The 24,386-nt window shown below is 33.0% G+C and overlaps 1 protein-coding gene across 1 annotated transcript in view; it reads right to left on the reverse strand.

Annotated features, from left to right (window-relative positions):
- Positions 1-24,386, reverse strand: part of LOC131848790 (uncharacterized) — a 91,596-nt gene that overhangs the window by 48,526 nt on the left and 18,684 nt on the right. The window contains exons 2-4 of the mRNA XM_059198729.1: positions 15,990-16,378; positions 6,734-7,666; positions 243-345 (exon numbers count right to left, since the gene is read on the reverse strand). Of these exons, the coding sequence (XP_059054712.1) occupies positions 243-345; positions 6,734-7,666; positions 15,990-16,197 (1,244 nt within the window). The 5' untranslated portion in view covers positions 16,198-16,378. The remainder of the gene's footprint in view (positions 1-242; positions 346-6,733; positions 7,667-15,989; positions 16,379-24,386) is intronic.

Below are 24,386 nucleotides of genomic sequence, written 5' to 3' on the forward strand. Positions count from 1 at the left end.
TGCATGGTACAAACATTTGTATTCATAAGTACGATTATTTGTAACGGTCTGAGTGTATTCTATGTAACTTTTTTTTGTAAATACATACATACATTATGTCATGTACATTTACAAAAAAAAAACTATGTATCTATGTATTATATCAGTTGTCTAGTACCTAGAACACAAGCTGTCTCCTTATATTGGGACTAGGCGGTGCTGTGTCATAGGATATGTATTATGTTATATTTTTTTCTACTTACTTATTGTCTTTATCAGGTGCTTCCTTAGTGTTTGGATCGCTGGTGTCCACGTCAGCATCTGGTGCGGTTTGTTCTTCCGTGGAACCCTCCCTTCTTGCCTCTCCTGTAAACCAAACAGTATAAATTGTTAATTCACTAACAATATTAGTTGGTCCTAAAAACTGCCCTGCGTCAATATAAAGTCAATATACTAAAGCCTATCATTACTTAGTCGCGGTGGACTGACGACATCGATCATGCGTGCAAGTCCGGCAAATGGCGTTGGGTGAGGGACATCCAAGAGACTCTAAGGAGTTTTAGTGAGTAGGAGTCTCTTGGACACAGTACCTGCTTGCCTCCCCCGGGGCGGGCGGATCTCCATGAAGGATTATCGTCAAGTAAAAAAAAATCCAATCATTACTTAACTATATTAATTTTTTAGGTAATTGGAATGAAGCTGATGTCCCACCTGTCGAAACACTTACCGTACATGAATAGCACTACGGATATCCGTTTGACACCCGTGATACTACTCATGTGTTGTCATTCTAGAGGAATCAGATATCATGCCTCATATCCTATAATTTTACTGCCTAATCTGCACTCTCTCTGAAATAAAATGAGTCTGAGGACGCAGAAGACTTCTTACAGTCTACCAACTCAGGTATTTTGAAATAATACCAATCCAATAAAATATTACCTAGATTTATTTAAGATGTAGATTTCTGCTGATTCTACTCATAACATTGCCTAAAGCCTGTCTGATTGTCTGAATTAAGAAGACGAAAACCCGTCTACTGTCAAAGTGAAACAATTGTCTCTCTTTTTATATTAGAGAAAAGCAAAACAAAACATTACCGTATCCCTGACAAGGGTCAAGTAAATGCAATTAATTATATTTAATTAAATAACAAAACGCCTGTATATAATATATGACACACAGTCGGTATGTGCACAATGCTACATTCAACATGAGATCATCGCTAATAACGAACCGGTACAGCGATTGATTGTCTGCGAGAAACAAATATGAATTGCTCGCATTGTCAAGTATATAGCACTAATGCACTTACTTCTAGCACCTCTTGTAACATCAAAGGAAGAAATACAGATTAGAACTTGATAAAGTATGGCGCGAAGCCACGGTATATAGCAAATATATCATACATGTACAACGTATATATGTACATGCAAAAAATACACTATATAATATTGATAATACTATATACAAAAACATAATAATGAAACAAACAAATTCCCCAAATATAGTTTATAACTTAGGTAAAGCCAACGTTATTGGGCCAGGTAAGAATCGAAACAATTTTAGTTGATAAATTGTCTTGTCATTATGTTTTAATAAATAATTTAATTATTTTGCTTAATAATATTTGTTTTAACAACATGTAATAACACAATACTTAAAAATTATTATTGAGGGTAAATAGAAGAAAAAAGTGTGAGGGGAAAACCAAGGCACAGCTACATCAAGCAAATTAAAGACAATATTGGGGTAGTGTGGTATCAACATTTAAAGAGTAAGATGGAAGATCGTGAATAGCAGCAAGAGCTCCACCGACAAGAACTTGGCTCTAAATTATGATTGAATTTGAGAAAAGAAAAGTTACGCGGTAACATATTGACGTATCAAATGGGTTCTGCCTTATCCTATTTATTTGCAGCGTAATATGTTCTCTTTCATTCATCGCAGTTCGCAGTCATCTCGTTATTTACTCCCATTCTTACCATATCATCTTTCACACGGTCCATCCATCATTTTTCGGCCTTACATTCACTATATAAAGTGATTAAATTTGCAGCGTAATATGTTTTCTCTTGCATTCATCCCTGTTCCCAGTCATCTCGTTATTTACTCCTTTTCTTACCATATCATCTTTGACACAGTCCATCCATCTCTTTTTCGGCCTTACATTCACAATATAAAGCGATTTAATTTTGCAATACTCAGGCACGTCGTTTAAATTTGCTTCAATTGACTTGCATTGGTTAGTTTGACGTCTTGGTAACTAGTTGAATCATTCATGTTGTCTAAATACAATACATCCATTATTTAATTATGTTAATAATAATTAATTTACATCGCCATTACTATTGAGCATTCTGTGATGTTATAGTATATAATGGTTAAGTAGTGTTGATACCGTCACAGCCTAGTGATTTACTAAGCCCACAATAAGGTTTTTTTAATTTATTTTATGCCATTCATTTTATATATAAAATGAATGGGAAGTCTATAGACTGATATACATATGAATGATATCGAATTTAATAATAGATGTAAAAATATATTTTCTGTGTGATCACGGCACTGACGACAGCAATCTGCCTCGATAGCGCCGATACAACACACCCTTCGGCCAGTACTCCTCTTTCATGAAGGTGTTTGATGGAAGAAAATGGCAAAAAAAATATTATAGCAATTTCAGTATTGTGACCAGATGTGACAGGATTACCCTTGCCCACCTCGTCACATTTTAATAAAAAAAATTCGGTTCCAATACTATAATTGAAATGTGATGTCTCAAAATCTAAGATTCGGAGGGTAGGGGATTGTTAGTAGTTGGACTAATTATACGTATATATATAATATATATATAATAATAGTATATATTTGCGGTAACACCTGTAAGCCTGTAACCCATTGTGATATAATCTTGGTGAATTTTCCACAGTGGGCCAACTGACATGACTTTATGCTCATCTTATCGTGCACTGGTGCTTCGCCATCGTAAACCGTTACCGGAGGAAGGTCCACCATTCCATTAGCGTTAAAAAAATCTAGTGAATGGGTCCTACTAGATATCATGATTTTTTACACGAACTTTAAACTCATCCTTGTACAATGTCACACTTTGTCCTTCCCCTGTTACATGATTTATGGATGTCCTCAAAAATGCAAAGAATGTTAGTAGACCTTTGCCCCGCAATAAGATAAAACTATATTTTTTGCATTACATAAGACTACATTCAGTACTAAGATTCAGAATATTTTTTTGTTTTTTTTAAATAAACACCAATTGCAACAGTCCATGTATGCTTTCGCCCTAATTCTCATCAACAGACTGGGCCTACATTGGGATATTATGACGTCATCATCTCAATAGGTCGCCGACCTCTTACATATAGATTTGGCATCCTTTGCATACAAAACGCTTGTGTATTTAAATTCGGAATGTTTATAAAGTTGCCAGTAATTTTAAACGTTAGGTTTCACTCGTTTTAATATAGTAGTGAGAGAGAAAGGGGGGTTATTAGTAATAGGCATTAATGACCCCAATGCTAGTAATTTGAACTAACAAAAAAAAGTGGAAACACTAACGGGGTATTTGGTTACAAAAGTATAAAACAATTTAGATGTGATAGAACAAAATTCTAATTAGAGAGATCAGTACTCAAATCAAAATTAAATAAGCACTATGAAGCTGATATATTAAACAATAAATATTAAGTAAATTATCAGTAAGTATGTGTATGTATAGATGTGTATTTATGTGTAGATGTAGGTAGGTACAACAACTGTTCTGCAGTTTGGCGAGTAACTTAAAATATATGTACCTATCCTTAATAAAAAAAATGAAGAAAATAATCCTGAGTAATTTCTCACGATGGACTAACGGATTATAGTTGTATAGGACTAACGACACCTGTTTAAGGGGATTGTTAGTAATGTGGACTAATGACCCCATTGCTAGCAATGTACCATGTCAAGTTGACCTCCACATTCAAAATCAGCAATGGAACTGAACCAAGACAATACAGTCCAATTTGGCAATGTGACTCAATGGACAGAAGGATACGCGAACTGTTTATATACTTCCGGTGATGAGATGCACGCGTGCATATCAATTAGCTTGCTATTACTTAGGCAGTGTTCATATATACGTCCCTTTTTATATACATTGGAATTGCGAACAAACTGACGGAACCACCTGATTTTAAGTAGTAACCGTCGTCTATTAAATTATAGTATCTCGGTATTCATAAAGTTCTGGTACTCTCAACTGTAATTCCTACTTTTCAAGTTCCTTTATTATTTATTTATTTTACATTATTACGTTCAGTTCATTTTAGTTTGTAAAAAAAATATATATTATTCACCCTCGAGAACATAGCTGAAAATCAGTGTTTTGCTCCTTGAGTGATTCTCCACACTGAGGTATGTACTAATTTTGTATTGCTGTACCACACACATGCAGTTTTACCCTTATTGAATTGTTATATTATACTTGTCATGTGATGTTATAATTAAGCCTATATGTGTGTACTAAGATACAAATAAAAACTATTATCTATCTATCTACATACATGAAAAAACGTCTTTTGTTTTAATGAAAGATAGTGAAATAGTCGACTAGCCTGAACTAATGATATACGCTGGCGAGGCACCAGTAGAAATCCTCTACTTCACCACAGATCTAACCTCATGCTTATCCTATCATCCGAAAAGATGAGGATAAGGTCAGACCACTTACCGCATCGTAGCAAATTCATTAAAAAACCACGATGTTTTCCAATGGAAACTGCGTTGAGTTCAACCTGACTTGGTACATTGCTGGCAGTGGGTTCATTTCAACAATTAGCAATCCCATTATTATGTTATATTATAATGTAATTAGATAAGACAATAATAACCACGCTGACAACTGAATACAAAATCTACTTCAACCAAATACAATAAACGAATTCTTTTAAAAAATTCTATATCATTGTATCCTACTTCATATGTCAATTGTTGTCTATCAACACTTTTGCTTCTTTTGTTGTATTTACTTCATTATCACAATATTTTGTTTCCCTATATAAAGTGAATGGAATATTTCTATAAAACTTAAGTCAGAACAAAAGTCCTTTAGCAGCTACTGCCTGACAGTATCAAGTCAAGGCAATCGCCTCCATAAAGAACTGAGTTGCTATTAGACATACATATTACTGTTGTGGAAAAACTTTTGCTTTCCCAGAAACAAACTTCATTATCAATTCCTTTTCAATGATTATATGACTACTTAAACAAAGTAACTTTATACAATTTATTATTAAATGTAACGCTTTCAATTGGATTAAAAATTCGAATACCTTCTAAAAAACTCTGAATGCCATTTATTAAATAGCCATAAAATACGAACTAGGTTTTACAATGAATATAAAAGCCACAATCAGAATACATTTAAAAATAAATATAGTGAAATTTACTGGTGAAATACATCAACAGTTTCCTTTGATATGTAGTCTCTGAACCATAAATATGCATTAGAATTACATATCTATGCATACAGTTAGAAAACTAAAGTATTATATAAACGAAAACAATATTTTATTCCTGCCTCATTTCAATCAAATATTTTAAAAATCGATCGATCAAAATCAGACTTTGTAAACTTTGATGATTATGTTAATATTTGAAAGACAATTGAGCGTTAAATTCTTCCAAAAAAAAATCTGAGTCATCGTCTACCAGTTGACAGACCGTAACATCAGAATAAGTCAATTTAGAGACTTTGGAGACATGACAGCAAAAATCAGTTCAAGCGGAACAGTCACACTGGTTTCGACGAGACACCAAAAAAACTAACCGGACTACTAGTTGGAACAAAAAATATGAAAAATAGGACAAGTGAACTAAAACATTCGATTACAGATATATAACTTATAGAATCTGTAGAGACTAGACATTTTTAAATATTCATATTTATAACTCCTGTATTAAATATTTGTTGCAATAAAGACTTATTAAATTGAAAATTTTAGAATCTTCTCTAAATTCATTTTCTCGTTAGCAAGACTAATTTCAGTCTCGACATGAACGCTTATTCCCAAATTCACGTTACGAATGTAATACTACTGAATAAAATCATATCAATCGAAGTAGATTTATAAATAATTAGAATTTCGCTTCACCACAGATATTAACTTCAGTTTAACGTGATAAGCAAATAGTATAATTAAGTACAATATATAAGTTTAAAGATATGAAGATACTTTGGTTAAAGAATATAATAGACGCTAATAGTTGCAAACACTTTGTAATACAAAGGCAGTCGTGACCCGAACACGACAGACTGATCATTTATAGAGAACATAGTAAGGTCAAAGTAATGAATATTTACTGGCCAAGCCTCAAGCTAAAAATAGTTGTCTCAGTAGTAATAAAACATAAGATAAACATTATGAGAAAATTACATATGTACCTATCATAAGAACATGCAGTTCATATAAATTAAATTAAATTATGTTTTAATAAAAGCATTGTTTACGTTCCAGATATTATTAAGGATCAAAGAAATTGTAAAATATTATCTTTTACTTATAAAATAAATAAACCACTTCATTTTTATATATTTGTACATGAATGTAAAATTTTATGGAATCAATTTTAAGATTGATATATTGTACTGTGATTTATTAATCATTCCTGCACATCATGTGCAGGAATTATTAATAAATCACAGTACAACTCTTAAACACTTTAAATATAAATATATCAATTCTTAACTCACCTTTTGATCCACTGAACAGCCAAGAATTATGCTTATGCGAGTCAGAGTTTTTCTTCTTGATAAGAGGAGTCTGTTCCACTATACTAGCTTGTCTGCTTCTACCAGCTACAGGAGTTTTTGGGTTCTTCTTCTTTCCTTTCTTTAATGTTCCGCTATGCGATTTCCTTAACGTGTTAATTTTTAGATTCTGACTCTTTCCTCTAACTTTACTCTTTCCTCTAGATGTCTGTCTACTTAATCGTCTCCTGTGTTCACCAATCAATTTGGGGGTAGGTGGTTCCTCATCTGAATCTGTATCTACTACAGGTTTACTTTGGGAAATGGCTGCATGATGTTTTTCTTCCTCTAAAAACAATCTAGTATAATTCAAAATCTCTTCTGTACTGATGATATTATCATTTACTTCTGCAACCGATTCCACTGGTTTGAGAGATGTAGGAGTTTTTTTCCTTCTAAGAAAATTGAGAGCACTGACAGACGATCCTTTACTCGATTTCCTCGTCTTTGGAGCTTCAGTTGTACTACTTTTCCTGCTACTGGACTGACTTTTGTCTTCTTTTTTACTGTTTTTTCTAGTCTGATCCAATTTTATAGTGGAACCGTGAATAGATTCCCTATCCTCTTCACTGAAAAGGCTCTCTCTTGATTTTTTCTTCTCTGAATGTTTATCTAACTCTTTTTTTGTAGCGTCAAGCCATTCATCGCCAAGACTTTTTACTATTTCCAATGGATTAGATAAGGACATTGTTTTGCGATGTCCTTTTTTGTTTTTGACCAGATCCACTTCCTCATCAGTTACTGCTAACTTTAGTGATTCTTTGCTCATTGTTGGAGTTTTACTGAGCCTGGGCAGTGCATCGTCACTGGCTGAGATTGCATCACTATGACAATCAGCAGATTCATACAACGATTCGTCGCTTTCATCTCGGCGTTCTGTTAAAATTTAAATATCTTTTAATATTATCTTCAATCGATCCCTTCAACATTTCCTTGCCATTGTTTAATTGAAAAAATACGTATAAATACTATTGATCTTAATACGAAGGATGCTAAAAAGTGAAACAATGACCTGGTGATATAAAAACCGTTTCAATGATTGATCATCGATTGATACAATGTCAAGATTATATGAGTCACAGCAGTTACGGCGAACGCTTTGCAAAAAAATAGCTTAATTACAATTACCATACAATAACGTCAAGAGCGGCGAGGTTAAATAACCGAGCGACGGCACTTTCTACACTGTTAACGAATCGCAAACTTGAACAAGATTAGAAACAGCGGTACGAGGAAACTTTATTATAATTGTATTTTGTTTGTCGTTTACGTATTAAGCGAAAGTTAACCAATAGTGCAGTTCACTTTCAATTAATAATACTAATAATACTATCTTTGTTTAACCATAAATTCTCAAGTTACCTCAGTCTGCCTCCCAAACCAGGAATTGTAATTAAATAGAATGTAAATTACCCTTATCGAAATAAATTCCATTGAAAGTCATTTTCAATAGCTTTTTTTTATTTTACTGGCCCTGAATGTAAATTCATTCGGAATGCAGATTCAGCTAAGAAGAAGCAGCTAAAACGTGAGTTTTGAACATGTTTTGGGTCGACTGAAAGAGATCTTTTAGGGATAAGTTCGCCTTTGCTCACATTATCACCAAATCATTTTATTCCCGTATTATCAGTGCAATAAAGAATATATATATTATATGATTTCGTGAATATAGACTATCGAATATTGCAGTGCGTATTGTAAACATAGAAATGTTTTAACATGTCAGATTGTTCTATTCAGAGACGATACCAAAATTTGTATTCATTATTGTATTGGTTTGTATATTTTACAAATCAAATAAGTATTTCTGTAAGTTCTTTAGCACCCATAAGTCCTGCATTATTTAGTTAATGCTGTTTAAAACAAACTTTTTATTTATTTGAGCGAACAAGAAGACATACACTATGAAGTTGCAATTAATATCCTTGTAAGAAGTTCAGGTATATAGTGTTGACTTAATTACTGATTGCCACGTTATGTTTATAGAAGGTTTATATACATATATATGTATATATACTAGAAGACCAAGCCACGCGCTGCTGTGGCTAAGGTTCTTGAATAAAATAATACAGCGACTATAAGTTGAGATGTAAGCTATCTAATCTTTCAAGTTGAATCAAAATGCACACAATGTGCAAATCAAATTTGCAATTAGTTCAGTAGTTTAGGACTCCATCGCGGACAAACAACGTGACACGTAATTTTTATATATAAATATTTTTTTAATTAACATAATCCAGCTACCGAGAGTGACAAAGATGCAATATAAACAAAGTTAACAAACAAACGATTAAGAAAGAGATAACGTGTAGTATCTTAACCCAGATAACGCTATCTGTATGCTTGAAAATTATAATCTAATAAATCCGTTGACTTGCGTAAATTAAATATTTGATGTGCATTAGCCAACATTGACAAGTGGGGTATGCTGTTGCAACTGAGAAGTCATAAGCATAAAATTGTTCTCGTTAAATTTGAATATCCAAATAGAAAAAATCAAAACCAAAAAATCATTTATTCATGTAAGATGTAGGACATTTTATCCCCTAATGATCGTGAAGTTTGTGTACATATAAAATAATTTATTCATGTAGGAGGACATTTTAGCAGCTTATGAACGTCAAATTTGTGTATATTTTCCCCGTAAACTGCTAAACTAAAAGTAGCCTAAGTTACTCCTTATAGCATGGATTTATAGAGAGTAAGTTTAGGAGTTTTATCTGGTAGTGAAAGTTCCGTCAATATCGGTCCAGTTTCAGAGATTAGCAAGAGCAAACAGACAAAATATATATAGCCTTTTTTCCAAAAGAACAGCACTACGGTATACAACTGTTTAACGTCAGTTTCATTTTATAATAATTTTGTCTATATACCACCAACCTTACCTATATCGTGACATGTTTTAAAATCCGTTAGGGATTCATTCAAATTTTTAATATCCATTTTTATATTCCACATCAAACTTCATAGGAAACCTAATGTGGTTACGACTAAAGTTCATAATTGGTTGCCATTACTAATACTAATACCTACCAGAGTAGAACCACGTGACTCAGCCATCATTAGAACGCATGGGCAGACAGCGAGAAATAAAACAACACACACGGGTAGACATAGTGCGTAAATGACGTGTTCACATTCATTAAAATATTATATATAAAATTCTCGTGACAGTGTAAGTTAGCATACGCTTCCGAAACGGCTTGACCGATTTTTATGAAATTTTATATGCATATTCAGTAGTTCTGAGACTACTATCTATTTTTCACCCCTAAGTGGTAAAGATTATCCAACCCTAACATTTTATTTTTTAGGATGTAGCATTAAAAAAATTTGCAAATATATAAACGATATATCTCCTTCGGAAAGTATACACTATATCCTGAAGAAATAAAAACCAGCGCTCCTAAGAATATCCTTTAATTCTTGTTTCTTACGGGTCTAGGACGCGAACTTTGAATAAGGGCGAGCACAATAGATCTATGCAGGTCGCAGTGTTACAGTTCTTACTTAATACCTGACAATAGCCTAAAACCCTTAATAAAAAAGTAGGTACGGTGAAATTATCAACGTCACATTTTGTGTACAAAAATCCCAAAAAGAAATCAAGAGACCAAAAATATTTTTTTTTATTAGTACGTATTTTACTACAATATTATAAAAGTGAACGTTTGTGAGTATGGATGGATGTTTGTTACTCATTCTCGCAAAAGCTACTGAAACGGATTACCGAATTTTGATGAAACTTTGCAGTTATATAGCTTATACATCAGAATAACATATCAGGATATGTAAATTGGGTAGAAATATGATAAATGTCAAGTGTGATGCAGACGTAGTTGCTCGGGTGAGCTAGTTTAAAATATATGCAAAATTCGGTTAACGTCGAAACGCACGCGTTACTGCCTATGGCGACGTGACGTCACCCCGCGAGACGGTTAACAACCTGTTGTTTTTTACCGCCGAGACGCCCCAGACGCCTTTTGTGCTGACCGTGCCACTGAGAATTACAATTATGTCCAACATTGCACTATTTTTTATAAAAAAAAAACTACTTTCTTAGGACGGCAGAGGGGGGATTGTAATGGAGAATTTTTTTACAAGAATATGAGTGACAGAAAAAGACACAGTAGAGCGAACCCCAAAGTGAAAAGTGACAGGAGTGAAATAGAAATGATCTTCATTCAAATAAGTTAATGAAGTTTTGAATAGACATATTTTTTTATTCTACCATTAATTCGGAAGACAGACTCGTCACAAGAAGAATGAGCACGAAACTTGTTTGTTGCTCTTTTAAATAAAGACTGTTAAGTAAATACATATTAACTAGGATTAGGCGTGCGATAATCAACATGGAAACTGCTACACGCTCAATTTTTGTGCAATCAGATAATATTGTCAGAGCTATGAATTTTAATTTTCTTCTTCTACCTTCAATTTCATCATAAGCTTCTTTACAAAGATATAAGTGGATATAAAACTATAGTTAAAAATAATTCTTATACTTTAAACTAGCTACTCGCCCCGGTACGCACGGGTGTACATGTATTATATATATAAACCTTCCTCTTGAATCACTCCATCTATTAAAAGAAACCGCTTCAAAATCCGTTGCGTAGTTTTAAAGATAAGCAGACATAGGGACGGACAGACAGCGACAGCGACTTTGTTTTATACTATGTAATGATAATCATGTGAATAAGGGAGTATATAAAACTACAAGTGAATCTCAATGTAGGTTTACCTCTATATAGAATTGCCTTCACTAACGGTATATACTCGGACACTGGGAGTATGATAAGACGAGGACAAAGTCTGGGTAGTCATTATGAATTCACCTGGAAAGAACCTTATCACTTAGGGGATTTAAAAAAATTACGACCTATTTATAGACCAACCGAATATACTGTGCCTACATCTATACATATACGTAAAATTGCAATGTCTGTTTGTAATATTGAAATAACCGTTTCTTACTACATTCATATGAATATAAATACGGTACTACACCAAAATATTTTTTTTTTATTTTTGTCTGTCTGTCTTTTTGTTTGTTTGTTCCGGCTAATCTCTGAAATGGGACTTTAATTGGCAGGTAGCTGATGTAATAAAGAGTAACTTGGCTACTTTTATTATAGAAAAATGAAGTTAAATTCCACGCGAACGAAGTCGCGGGTATAGCTAGTTAGATATATAGACGTAAAATACAATTCACAACTAACAGACGCACCCTAAAAAGAAATTGCAGCGCTGCAAGTTTCACTGTAAACATTCAGTTTTCACATTTCTCTCGTGAGTGCCCAATCATTTAGTGAATTTTCACTTATTGACACATTGGTTTTTAAAGAGAGGTTTCTATGGTAGGGACTCACTGTAAGTTTTAAAGTATATTATCTTATACAATACTAGTTAACTCACGCGACTTTATCTGCATTACATATAATAATAATAATCTCAGGACAACGCACACAGCGCCATCTAGTCCCAAGATAAGCTAGCTAAATCTTGTATTATGGGTACTAGATAACTGATACAAATACATAGTTTTTTCCGTAAATACATACATATTATACATAGAAAGGACCCAGACCGATACAAACAATCATACTCATGAATACAAATGTTTCTGCCGTACATAAGTGTGTTCATATGTCCCGTATTATATTATAAGCAGCTAATATACAACAGGTGTAAATTTAAACTATAAAAACTCAGTCATTGACATTGATTTTTGTATTATTTTAAAATCTTTTCTAAACAACCTACATTCTTTCTAATGATATTTTAACAAGGGTTTTGTACTATTGTCAGTTGCTAAGACCTGTAACACTGCGACTTCTATAGATCTATTGTGCTCGCCCTTATTCAAAGTTCGCTACCTAGACCCGTTAGAGACAAAAATTGAAGGATATTCTCAGGAGCGACGGTTTTCTTTAAATAAAAATTTCATTTCCGTCCAGCAGTTTAGTATTAAAAATGCAACAAACACATACACTCTTTCGTCTTTATAACATTGGTATGAATAAATTATCGTTGTATGATTACGGAAGTAATACCACAAATTCATACAAACGCATTTTGTATGTGTTTGTATGCGTTACATATAGTGTGTACAATCATATGTATGACTTTGTGTGAGAAATGAGTGATAATAAATTATCACATACAACATTACAATGACTCAGTTGTGGACAGTTTAACATTGAAATAACTGATTAGTAAGAAATATAGTATGTAGTTATACTATATTTCTTACTAATCAGTTAATGCAGAGAAACAAAAAGGCAAAAATGGAGAATTAACAATTAACGATTTTTTATAACCCTGGATAATTTACACAGCGCCATCTAGTCCCACGGTAAGCAGAGCTTGTATTATAGATACTAGACAACTGATATTAATACTTAGATATAGTTTTCTTTTATAAATACATACATAATATAAACAGAAAACACACAGACCGATATCATCATAGACAACACAACGTCATCTAGTCCCAAGGACAGTAGAACTTGTAAATACTAGACAACTGATATAAATACATAGATATTTTTTTAGTACACATATATACATAGAAAACATCCAGACCGATACAATGATACACATGAATACAAATTCTTGTACTGTATGAGGAATCGAACCCGAGACCATCGGAAGTAAAGCGGTGTGCTAAAATACACCATCGGGGCCGTCTGCATTACCTAATCAATAAAAGTTATACATACTAATATTATAAATTCGAAAGGGTGACTGATACAATCATACTCGTGAACTTTCTATATTGGGGTAAGGGGGTTAGTTAGTCAGTAGAGGCAATGTGGACTAATGACCCCATTGCTAACAATGCATACGTGGTTCCCCTGGAAACCATCGTGATAAATTCCTAGTGAATTTGACATGATGAGCTAATTGAGCTGATGTCATGCTCATATTATCAACCTCCACTGGTGCCCCGTCAGCGTAAACCGTTAGCGCAGGAGGGTGTACCATTTCATTATGATCCATTAAAAAAATATATTGTTTAGAAATCATTACACAGTATGAAACAAAGTAGTTGTCGTTGTCGCTGTCTGTCCGTCCTTATGTATGTTTAAATCTTTAAAACTACGCAACGGATTTTGAATCGGTTTTTTAATAGATAGAGTGATTCTAGAGGAAGGTTTATATATATAATAATTGTACACCCGGGCGAAACCGAGGCGAGTAGTAAGTTGAATATATAATAGAAAAATAATCTTTATTCAAATGAACTTAATATTTGGACCTTTTAATATTCATATTTTTTTTGTTCTACCACTCATTCAGAACGCAGACTCGTCATAAGAAGATTGTGCAAGAAACTTCCTTTTCGATTCCATACCAAAATGCTCCCCCCCCCCCCTCTCCGCCCCCCAATGTCTTAGAATACTAACCGGTACCATTTCTTTATTCTACCACTAATTCGGAACGCAGACTCATCACAAGTAGAGCAAGAAACTTGCGTTTCGATTATATATTAAAAATCTTCAACATCTTAGCCCGTCAACCGGTAACTGAGTTATAAATACCGGCACGATACATTGGAACAGCCTAACTAAATGTAAACAATGTATAAATTAGAGATTTCGTAATTCAACTGCATTTTGTACAATGTTTATATTGTAAAAATAATTTCGGACAATCGTTTATTTTTCCTGTAAAAATCATTGTTAGAACAGTATAAGAGAAAAAGCTTTTTCGTAACGCTTTTTTCCATAAAAAGCGCTAACTCTGTAATCTAATACACGTAAAATTATAAAATGAAAACTTCTAGCTAAACTTTTAACCCTCGTTTGTATCTGCTCAAATTTTCACCCCCTATGACACTTAATTCCATATTACAACTTATAAACATTGACAAACTTATAAACATTAAACAGATACACTTTCGCATTTATAATATTACTAGCTACTCGCCCCGGCTACGCCCGGGTGTACATGTATTATATACATATAAACCTTCCTCTTGAATTTTAATTTTTAAATTGAAAACGATTTTTTTAATAGATAGAGTGATTCACTCTATAAATATATTAAAAAAATCGTTTCAAAATCCGTTGCGTAGTTTTAAAGATTTAAACATACATAGGGACAGACAGCGAAAGCGACTTTGTTTTATACTATGTAATGATGATATAACCTATAACTATTTATAGTTAAAATTTATAACTGCTGATAAAACTGTTTCCTTCAACGACATAAATGTAACAGCATATGTTGGTAGTTACTGCATACACTGATATAACATATAACATGTAATATATAAAGGATATATATACATAAAATTTTGGTGTCACAATGTTACAACAACCATACTCTTCCGAAATGGCTTGACCGAATTTTACGAAATTTGATATGCATATTCAGTAGGTCTGAGAATCGGTTATCGATTCTTCATATCCCTGTGACAAGGATTGCCAACCCTAACATTTATTTTTAATTGTTTGGACAATTTTTTTTATTCTTTTATGATGTGGCATTAAAAACACATACAACCCAAAATTTTCGTCCTTCTATCACCAACTTCTATCTATTTTTAATAGCGACTTTAATTTATATATATGGGAAGACAACGGCTAGTAATTAATATTAGTATGTATTATACAATATGATTTAAGAATAGTTTCGGGCCCCGTTTAGTGTCAATTCAAGGCTAAACTGCATTCCGAAGATTTATCGTAACTATCTATAATAGACCTACATGAATAAAGATATTTTGATTTGATTTGATAAGCTACTTATTATTAAACTTTTTAATTACAATTTAAATAGACTTATATGACTTGTAAATATATGAAGCTTTTGTTTTCAATTTTTTTTTATACTATGATGGTGGCAATCAAGCATACGGCCCATCTGATGGTAAACAGTTACCGTAGCCTCATAGGCTACGCCTGAAACACCAGGGGTATCACGTGCGTTGCCAACCCTTAAGAAACCTTAATATTCCCTTCAAAGTCACATTAGTCATTGACCGCCGATTAGTTTTATAAGCTACGAATAATTTAGTACCACAATGAAATAAAAGCTATTTTCAATAACGTTATTATTATGAAAAAAATTTAAGCGTTCGCCGTTTAAACGTTTAACTGCTTATAATGTAACTGTTTACAAACTTAATACTTACTTTTAAACAATGGCAAGGAAACTCCTCGTGTAAGCTGTCAATGACAATACAAACCTAAAGATACCTTCATATCAAGAATGTCAGAGTACCGTCTCTTCTCCTTGTCACTTTCTGTTGACGTCTCTCTCTCGCTGGATTCTCTCGTCGGCTTCAACAGACTACCTTTCTTCTTCCTCAGCTTATTCACCACACCTACACCGTTCTCCACGGATTTCTCCGGGATCGGTTTCGGTTCCCTCTTGAACCACATCATCCCGACCATAGGTGTAGCTTCACCTGCTGCAATAACTGCTAATTTAAGCAGTTACAAAGCGTTCTTTTGCAACATTAAAAGCAGAAAAGCTCTGCTTTCACTTCACTGTTATTTCAACACTTTTCTATTAATACACATCACTTTTGACACTGTATTCACATGGTTTTTGGCAAGTTATCAAATTGTGTAGCTGCAAAATTGGTATTCAATCTGCTAGTGACGTTATTGGCAAAGATTTATCGTATTATTATTTATAAACAACAAAATGTCGCCCTGTCTTTATTATTTCTTACTACCAGCTTAAAACCTTACAAATTTTTATATTCAACTTACGGATATGTTTTTATTCCTATTCTAAATATATTATTAGGTTTATTTAACAAAGTAAACTGGTAGAATAATAAACCTAAATCATTACAAATTATAATTGATTGTTAACGGCAATAACCATCAACGGCGAATCGGTATAACACCGATTTCTCCGAGATTACTATATCAATTTTGGGTGATTATTTTTTATTTGAAAGGTCAAGATGTCCATAGGATAATAATAAAAATAGCATAAATGCAGCAATATAGTATTATTAGAAGACTAACTCGTTAAAATAAACTACTATAACGAAACAGGTTCTAATAAACTATATTTTTTAAAGAGAAATACAACTGAGCCTTACTATGTCCAGTATAGTCCTATCATATCGTTATATGATAGAAGTATAACAAACATAAGAGAGAGTAAGACTCAGTTTTATTTACATACATTATGTATGTAAAAAAACCGTTCTATTCTAAAAAACAACTATAGGCATCTATGAGTATTTTTTTAGAACTGTCCTTTACAGCTTCCCCGGACGATAGGTGGCGAGTGCAGATGACACTGCAAACACGCGGAAGAACTTATGGAGCGGCTGAAGGCCAACTCCCGCCTGACGGATACGATTTTAGTCTGAGGGCACCGCTAGGGGTTCGAACTTCGCTCAGACCGTTTGAATTTGACAGGAAATCTGTGGTCATATTTTATGGCTTCCCTATGAACTTCGTTACTATTGTAAAATGTAAAACTTTAAATTAATAGACTGCCTCGGTGGTTTAGCGGTTTAGCTCACCGCTTTACTTCCGATAGTCGCGGGTTCAATTTCTCTCACGGTCCAAATATTTGTATTATCATATTCATATAAGTATGATTGTTTATATCGGTCTGGGTGTTTTCTATGTACATTGTATATTTAGGAAAAAAAAATCTAAGTATTTATATCAGTTGTCTAGTACCCATATCACAAGCTTTGTTTATCGTGGGACTAGATGGCGCTGTGTGAATTATTTATAAATTAAATAAATAATAACCCTGTACAAATAACTTTCGTTCTGGGCAAGTAAAATTAGTCACTATCAACCTTCCTACGTACTGAGTATACTCACTTACCCTGGCATTGCCCACGTATAATCAGAAGCCTAGAGGTTAAATTAATAAATTACAATAACTATATGAATTCATGACATTAAATATTCCCCGTAATGTATTTTCCTGTTGTTCTCGAGTTAAATACGTAAGCAACATACATACACATCACGTTTATATTAATCTATTACTGTTTTAAGGAAAAAAGTAATAATGTAACGAAACCAAATAATTAACATGTTAATTTTTGCTTATAAGTTGATGTTTAAAAAACTTATACAATATTGCTTTTAATGGAAAAAAATATATAGTACGTATATAAGTATATATATATATATATATATATATATATATCTTATTCATATTATAAATGAGAAAGTTTGTGAGTATGGATGGATGTTTGTTAGTATTTCACGCAAAAACTACTCAACGGATTTTGATGAAACTCAACAATAATATAGCTTATACATCAGAATAACACATAGGGTATAATTTAAAGAGATATTATGTAAATTGAGCAACCACAACCACGACGAGAACCTAACTCATTTTGATGAACTTTACGATACATCAGAATAACACATACACTATAACTTATAATGATAAATGTCAAATAAGTATGATAGCCTGATGTATAAACTATATTACTGTAAAGTTTCATCAAAATCAGAATCTGCTTATAGTCTGGAAGATTGCATGATATAATATATATATCAATTATACTTAATATTATTATATATGTTACAAATTAATGTAGATTGTTTTTATACTACAATATTAATAATCAAGCCGACCATCTAATTAAAACTCTAATGTAGCATGTGGATGCCTGAGAGACCTGAGAGGTATCCAGTGCGAGTTGCTGACCCATAATAAATCTTAATACACGTGAATAATGACAATTATTCTATTACTGTGACTAAAAAGTAATACATCTATAACTAATCTCTGATTAGGCAGAGTTTGTGTTTTTTTCTGAACAATTGTTAAACATGCGTAAATTATTTCCTTTTTGCAATGCATAAATTAAACACACTATTGTTTAAAACAAAGGATAATGAAAAAGTAATTCGATGACGTTTAATCATCATTTGCATTTTAATGATGAAATTAAACAATAAACAAACAAAACGAGACATATCATGTTTTAATAATAATAATAATAATAATAATCTCAGGACAACTTACATGGCGCCATCTAGACCCAAGTTAATCTAGCTAAAGCTTGTGTTATAGGTACTACATAACTGATACATATATGTGTTTATTTACAAAAAAAACTATGTTTTTTTTGTAAATAAACACATATTATACATAGAAAACACCCAGACCCATACAAACAATACAAATACTCATGAATACAAATGTTTGTTTACCAGTACAAAACCTTTTATTTTATTTTTAAAAACTTTAAGGCACATATACTTACACAAATAATTTTAAAGTCTTTACACCTTAAGGTACGGGTTAAGGGGATTGTTAGTAGGGGGAACTAGGAATTCCTATTGCTAGCAATGTACCATGTTAGGTCGACTTCCACGCGGTTCCTCCTGGAAACCATAGTGATAAATTCCTAGTGAATTTGTCACGATGGGCTAACTGACTTGACCTCATGCTCATATTATCATCTTCCACTGATGCCCCGCCAGCGTAAATCGTTAGCGCAGGCGGGTTGCACCATTTGATTATCATCCACAAAAAAAAACATCTTAAGGCACTTTCTCCCAGTCAACCATAGAGCAAACAGACTTTTATGTTTACTATTACTTCAAGATGGATTTTTTTATGGAGTATAGAGGACAAACGAGCTTGGAGCTCACCGGATAGTAAGTGATTACTGCTAACTGAGCTTACTTGCTGACACCAGGGAAAATACAAGTGCTTGCCAACCGTTTAGGAAGAAGTAAGTTCTTTTCTTGAAGACTCGAGTGCTGCTTGTAGGGACTGGTCTGCTCTTACCACTACGACTGATTTAATCTTATGGTGTATTTATATTTGACCCTAATAAATTAGTGCTGGTTGGTAGTTTGTATTCACACGTTTCGACTTGTAAAATGTGAACTTACATGGATTATTTAAAAGAGCAACACAAGTTTCTTGCTTGTTCTTCTTGTGATGAGGCAGTTTTCCGAATGAGCGGTAGATAAAAACAAATTGTTATGACTATTCGAAAATGCTTAAATTAAGTTTATATGAAAAAATGATTTTCTATTCTCTTCTTTTCTACATTCATCAGGTGGGTCGTCCAGCTAGGACCCCGATATTGCGTGACTATGCGAATTCATCATTCGCCTACCGTCTATCACTTATACGACGGAAGTGACCAGACGATGCGGCCTCCGCACTTCCGATGTGGTCGATTTGTTAACGTCTGTCCTTATAGTAACTTTGTACGGACATACAGAAAGATTTATAACCGTTTGAGATGATTGATTGTCGATTGTTGCAGTCAAGTTTTATATTCGACCTCTATAGTGTAGCGGTTTAGCCTGATTTACTTATCAGTAGTCGCGTTTGATTACTGCACTATTTTATACAGTTTTATTAGAGTCTGAAAGGTTCTTGTGCATAGTATCCCGATCATTTATAATATACTAGCTCTCCCAACAAACGTTGCTTTGCCATATAAATTAAAATCGCTATTAAAAAATAGAAATTGATGCTAGAAGAGTGAAAATTTAGGGTTGTATGTAATTTTAATGCCACATAATAAAGAAATAAAAAAAATTGTCGAAAAAATGAAAAAAAAATGTTTGGTGATCACCTTCACTCTTAGGAGTATAAAAATTAATAATAAACCTATTGTCAGACCTATTGAATATACATATAATATTTCATCAAAATCGATCAAGCCGAATCAAAATTTTATACCTTAGATACGTTGTACTGTATACCGGAATTAATACTATTTTCAATATAATTATTAGTTCTATAAATAAAAATATACAAACTAAGAAAAGACATTACAACTACTAATTATTACATTCGTGAAAAAGTCGAAATAATTGTGCCAAAAGACAAAACCATAAATCTTTAAAATTCCGTACGCATTTATAAAAACATTTTCAAACATATACATAATCCAAACGTACATATTTGTCTGTATACGTAACCCAAATGATGTTACGATAATTTAGATCAACTATGATGTGTACAGTACATAGCTACAAGACTGATCTAAATGAAGGAATTACAATCTGTAAACTAGTCTTAGGTATAATATAATAGTTCGCGACTGGGATCGTCTAAATTAGTTCGCAGCTAACTACTTCGTTCTTTTAGTTCGTTTGCTCCCAACTCTAATTAGCGAAACACTGTAGGGTAGTCAATCTTTAGGCCTATAAGTATTTTTGCAGCAAATCTTGAATTTTAACACGAATTTAAACGTATTATCAAACCAAATACAGAGTTACTACTACACGAACGGGGCTTGATGAGTACGACTGAGAAAAATGTGAAAGATAATTATGTATAAAGATAGCATACTGCACCGACCCAAATAATGGGATAACGGCAAGGCTATGACGATGATCAAACTAGTTCGCAAAATTCGGACCAGACTAAAATCAAAATCTTTATTCATGTAGGTCTATTACTGACTGTTATATGTCAAATCTACCGTCAGTTCGGAATGCTTTCGAAATCAGAACTGACAAGAAACTCAGCTCGTTTTCTTTTTAAATATTGTTTAGACAGATAAAATTTAAATTCAAATTTGGGAGAATTGAATTACCAGCAGCATATGCTCTTGCAGTTCTGTCAAAAGCAAATAGTGTAATCAGTGTTCGTAACCCGAGACCAGTCCCCACTTCTAAAGCCCTGCCCGCTCCGATAGACCCCCCGTCTAATTCAAACGGGGATCGAAATTACGACGGCCTAAACGTTCGTACCCCTAGCGGTGTTCTCAAACTAAAGTCGTATCCGTCAGGCGGAAGTTGGCCTTCAGCCGCACCATAAGTCCTTCCGCGGGTTTGGAAGCCATCTGCACTTGTCCTCTATCGTCCGGTGAAGCTGTAAAGGCCAGCAGCGGCCAACAGCATTAGAGTAGCCCAAAAAAAGGCTACTACAAAACGATTGTATGGCAGACGACTTAAAACAATAAATAAAGAATCAGCACGCCACTCACGCCTTCACGGGCCGTCCGTGTCGGCCAAACTACAGACATATCGGAACCGTAACTGGATTACTGCCAACAACAAAAAGGGACAATGTATTTATAAAATATTCTCGTCCCTTTGTTTACTAATACATTCAGCATTCCCACTGGCTTAATTGAAGGGATTTAAAATTTAAAATAGCTATAAGTAACTAGCTGTGCTTGCAAATTTGTTCGCATGTTATAGTGACCTTGATCAAATAAAGAAAAAATATTCTATAATCTAAACCAAATAACCAAGCAAATAAGCTTTATAGTTCTAACTTCAAAAATGAATTTTCTATACAAACTTTCATCCCCTGTTTTAAATTTCCCCTTTAGGGTAATATTATTACATACTTTGAATGTCATATTTATTATTTATTTCGAAATATTCATTATTTATTTAAAAATGACGACACTTCCCTTCATCTCTCCTTTCAACCCCTGGCTGTTTTCTACACATATTAATGTATATATTTACGAAAAAATCTCTAAATTTTTGTATCAGTTGTCTAGTACCCATAACACAAGCTTTGCTTACCGTTGGCCTAGATGGCGCTGTGTAAATTGTCCAGAGTTATTTATTGTTTTATTTATTTATTATTTAATATCAATACTACTTCTAAGGTGTTATACAATTTAATAAAGATTTCCAGTGACTGTACACTAAACAAACATCAATTAGCACAACTTGTTTCATCCGACGTGTCTCGATTTCTTGGTAAAATGATTATTCCTATTCTATGACACATCTATTCATAATAATCTTATTATGGATAAGGCATCTAAGTACAGGCATATATTAGGTCTGACTATGTAGTAAAACACTACAATAATGTTTACCATGAAATAATAACAGTATTACATTCTGTTCTATATGAACTATCAATTTTCTTATAAATAAACCAGTGTCCAAATACGAAGAAACCTACTTCAATCGCAGTATCGAGAATAACTTAAAACTACTGATCAGATTTTGAATTAAAACAAACAAAAAACATTTCAATGAAAAACCAAAAGAAAATGGATTAAAGAAGACCTTAGACCTAACACAAGACCAAACAAAGGTAACGATTGAAACATTCATATAAATACAAATATTTGTGCTCAGGAAAGAAAGAAAAAACATTTCAATCAAGAACCAAAAAAGCAAGAAAATGGATTGAACGATGAAGAAGACAGCAGCAACACAAGACCAAACAAAGGTAACGATTGAACTACAAGAAGCGAAGAAAAGTTACAAGCTCCAAATGACAAACGAACTCAATCAAACCCTCGCACAAAATTAACCACGGAAGCGCATCCTGCTAGGGCCAACATGGCGTCCCCTCGGCCTGTAGGTGTGGGTGCTTAATATACAACCGGATAGCGTGTCACGATTGTACTTATAATTAGATTATAAAAATCGATACATGAAAGTGCTTTGGAGTTGATATTTCCTTTAGTGACCGCACAGACGCGTGAAGGGAATTTAATTTTGTTTTGGGCAACATATTTTTGAGCAGGTATATGTAGTGTATGTTTGTCGTTGTTCTCATTTCAATCCACCTGGAACGGTTTTTCCCAATTAGTGGTACGCTTACCCCCAGGGGTATGTGAAGGTGCATCAAGGGGTACGTGCGGCTGTCAAAATAAACATACACACATTCACAAACTTTCAGATTTATAATATTAGTGTAATTGCTACAATAAGGGATACGCAAGGTTTGGGGTTGAAGTGGTACGCAGCAAAAACTATTTGGGAACCACGAACCTCGAAGGACCAGGTGTCATAAAATTTGAATGTATATAGAAAGATTCTTTTAAGCTGTGTATCATTCACATTGTAGTTTAGACATAAACACCTAAATTAATAAACATAGTTAATAAATTCGTTTAAAATTTCGGTGATATTCTAACCAGTTTCTCTCAATTGACTCTAGCCTAAACTGAACGATAGGTAAAAAAATATTAATACAAAATAACACTTTCTAAAAATATCCTATATGAATAAATTATTTGAATGATTCATTAAACTTAACAATATTTAGATATGTTCTTTGTATATTCATGTATAATAATATATTATGACATAAAAATATTACTATTCCAATATAACCATACATTTTATAATTAATCATGAACACAATGACTCATTTACTATAATATAACTACAGTTAAATAAATAACTACAGCTTTATTTAAAACAAATCACGTAAAAATAAACCCTATTGTTATGACAGTAAAGGTTAATATCCGTAATTGATACGGAAAGTGGTTATGGGCAATTGAAATTGTAATAAAACAGAGTAGGCAAGAGCTATGATATCTCTGGAAGGCAATAAAAGGATTAGCTGAAGTGGGTATTATGGACTTCCGTAATGATATGATGGATACTGATCATCATGACATCACATTATTTGAAGTAAAATATAAAGCAAGTTATTTTAGTAATAAAGACAATAATAATAATCCTATTAGTTGACAATAGGCAGAGACTTGACGATATCACATACATAATTACACAATGCCAAATAATATATAGGTATAGTAAAAAAATAAAGACCAAACAGTAGTTCAATAAATAAAAAAAAGTAAAAAGAAATAAGTAACCATCCACAGATATAGCATAGATTTATTTATATTTTATTAATTTATTTTAACTTTATTAGTTTTTGTACA

Source organism: Achroia grisella, unplaced genomic scaffold (assembly GCF_030625045.1).
Source record: "Achroia grisella isolate CSIRO2021 unplaced genomic scaffold, CSIRO_AGI_Agris_v1 utg1090, whole genome shotgun sequence".
In the NCBI taxonomy this organism is placed as follows: domain Eukaryota; kingdom Metazoa; phylum Arthropoda; class Insecta; order Lepidoptera; family Pyralidae; genus Achroia; species Achroia grisella.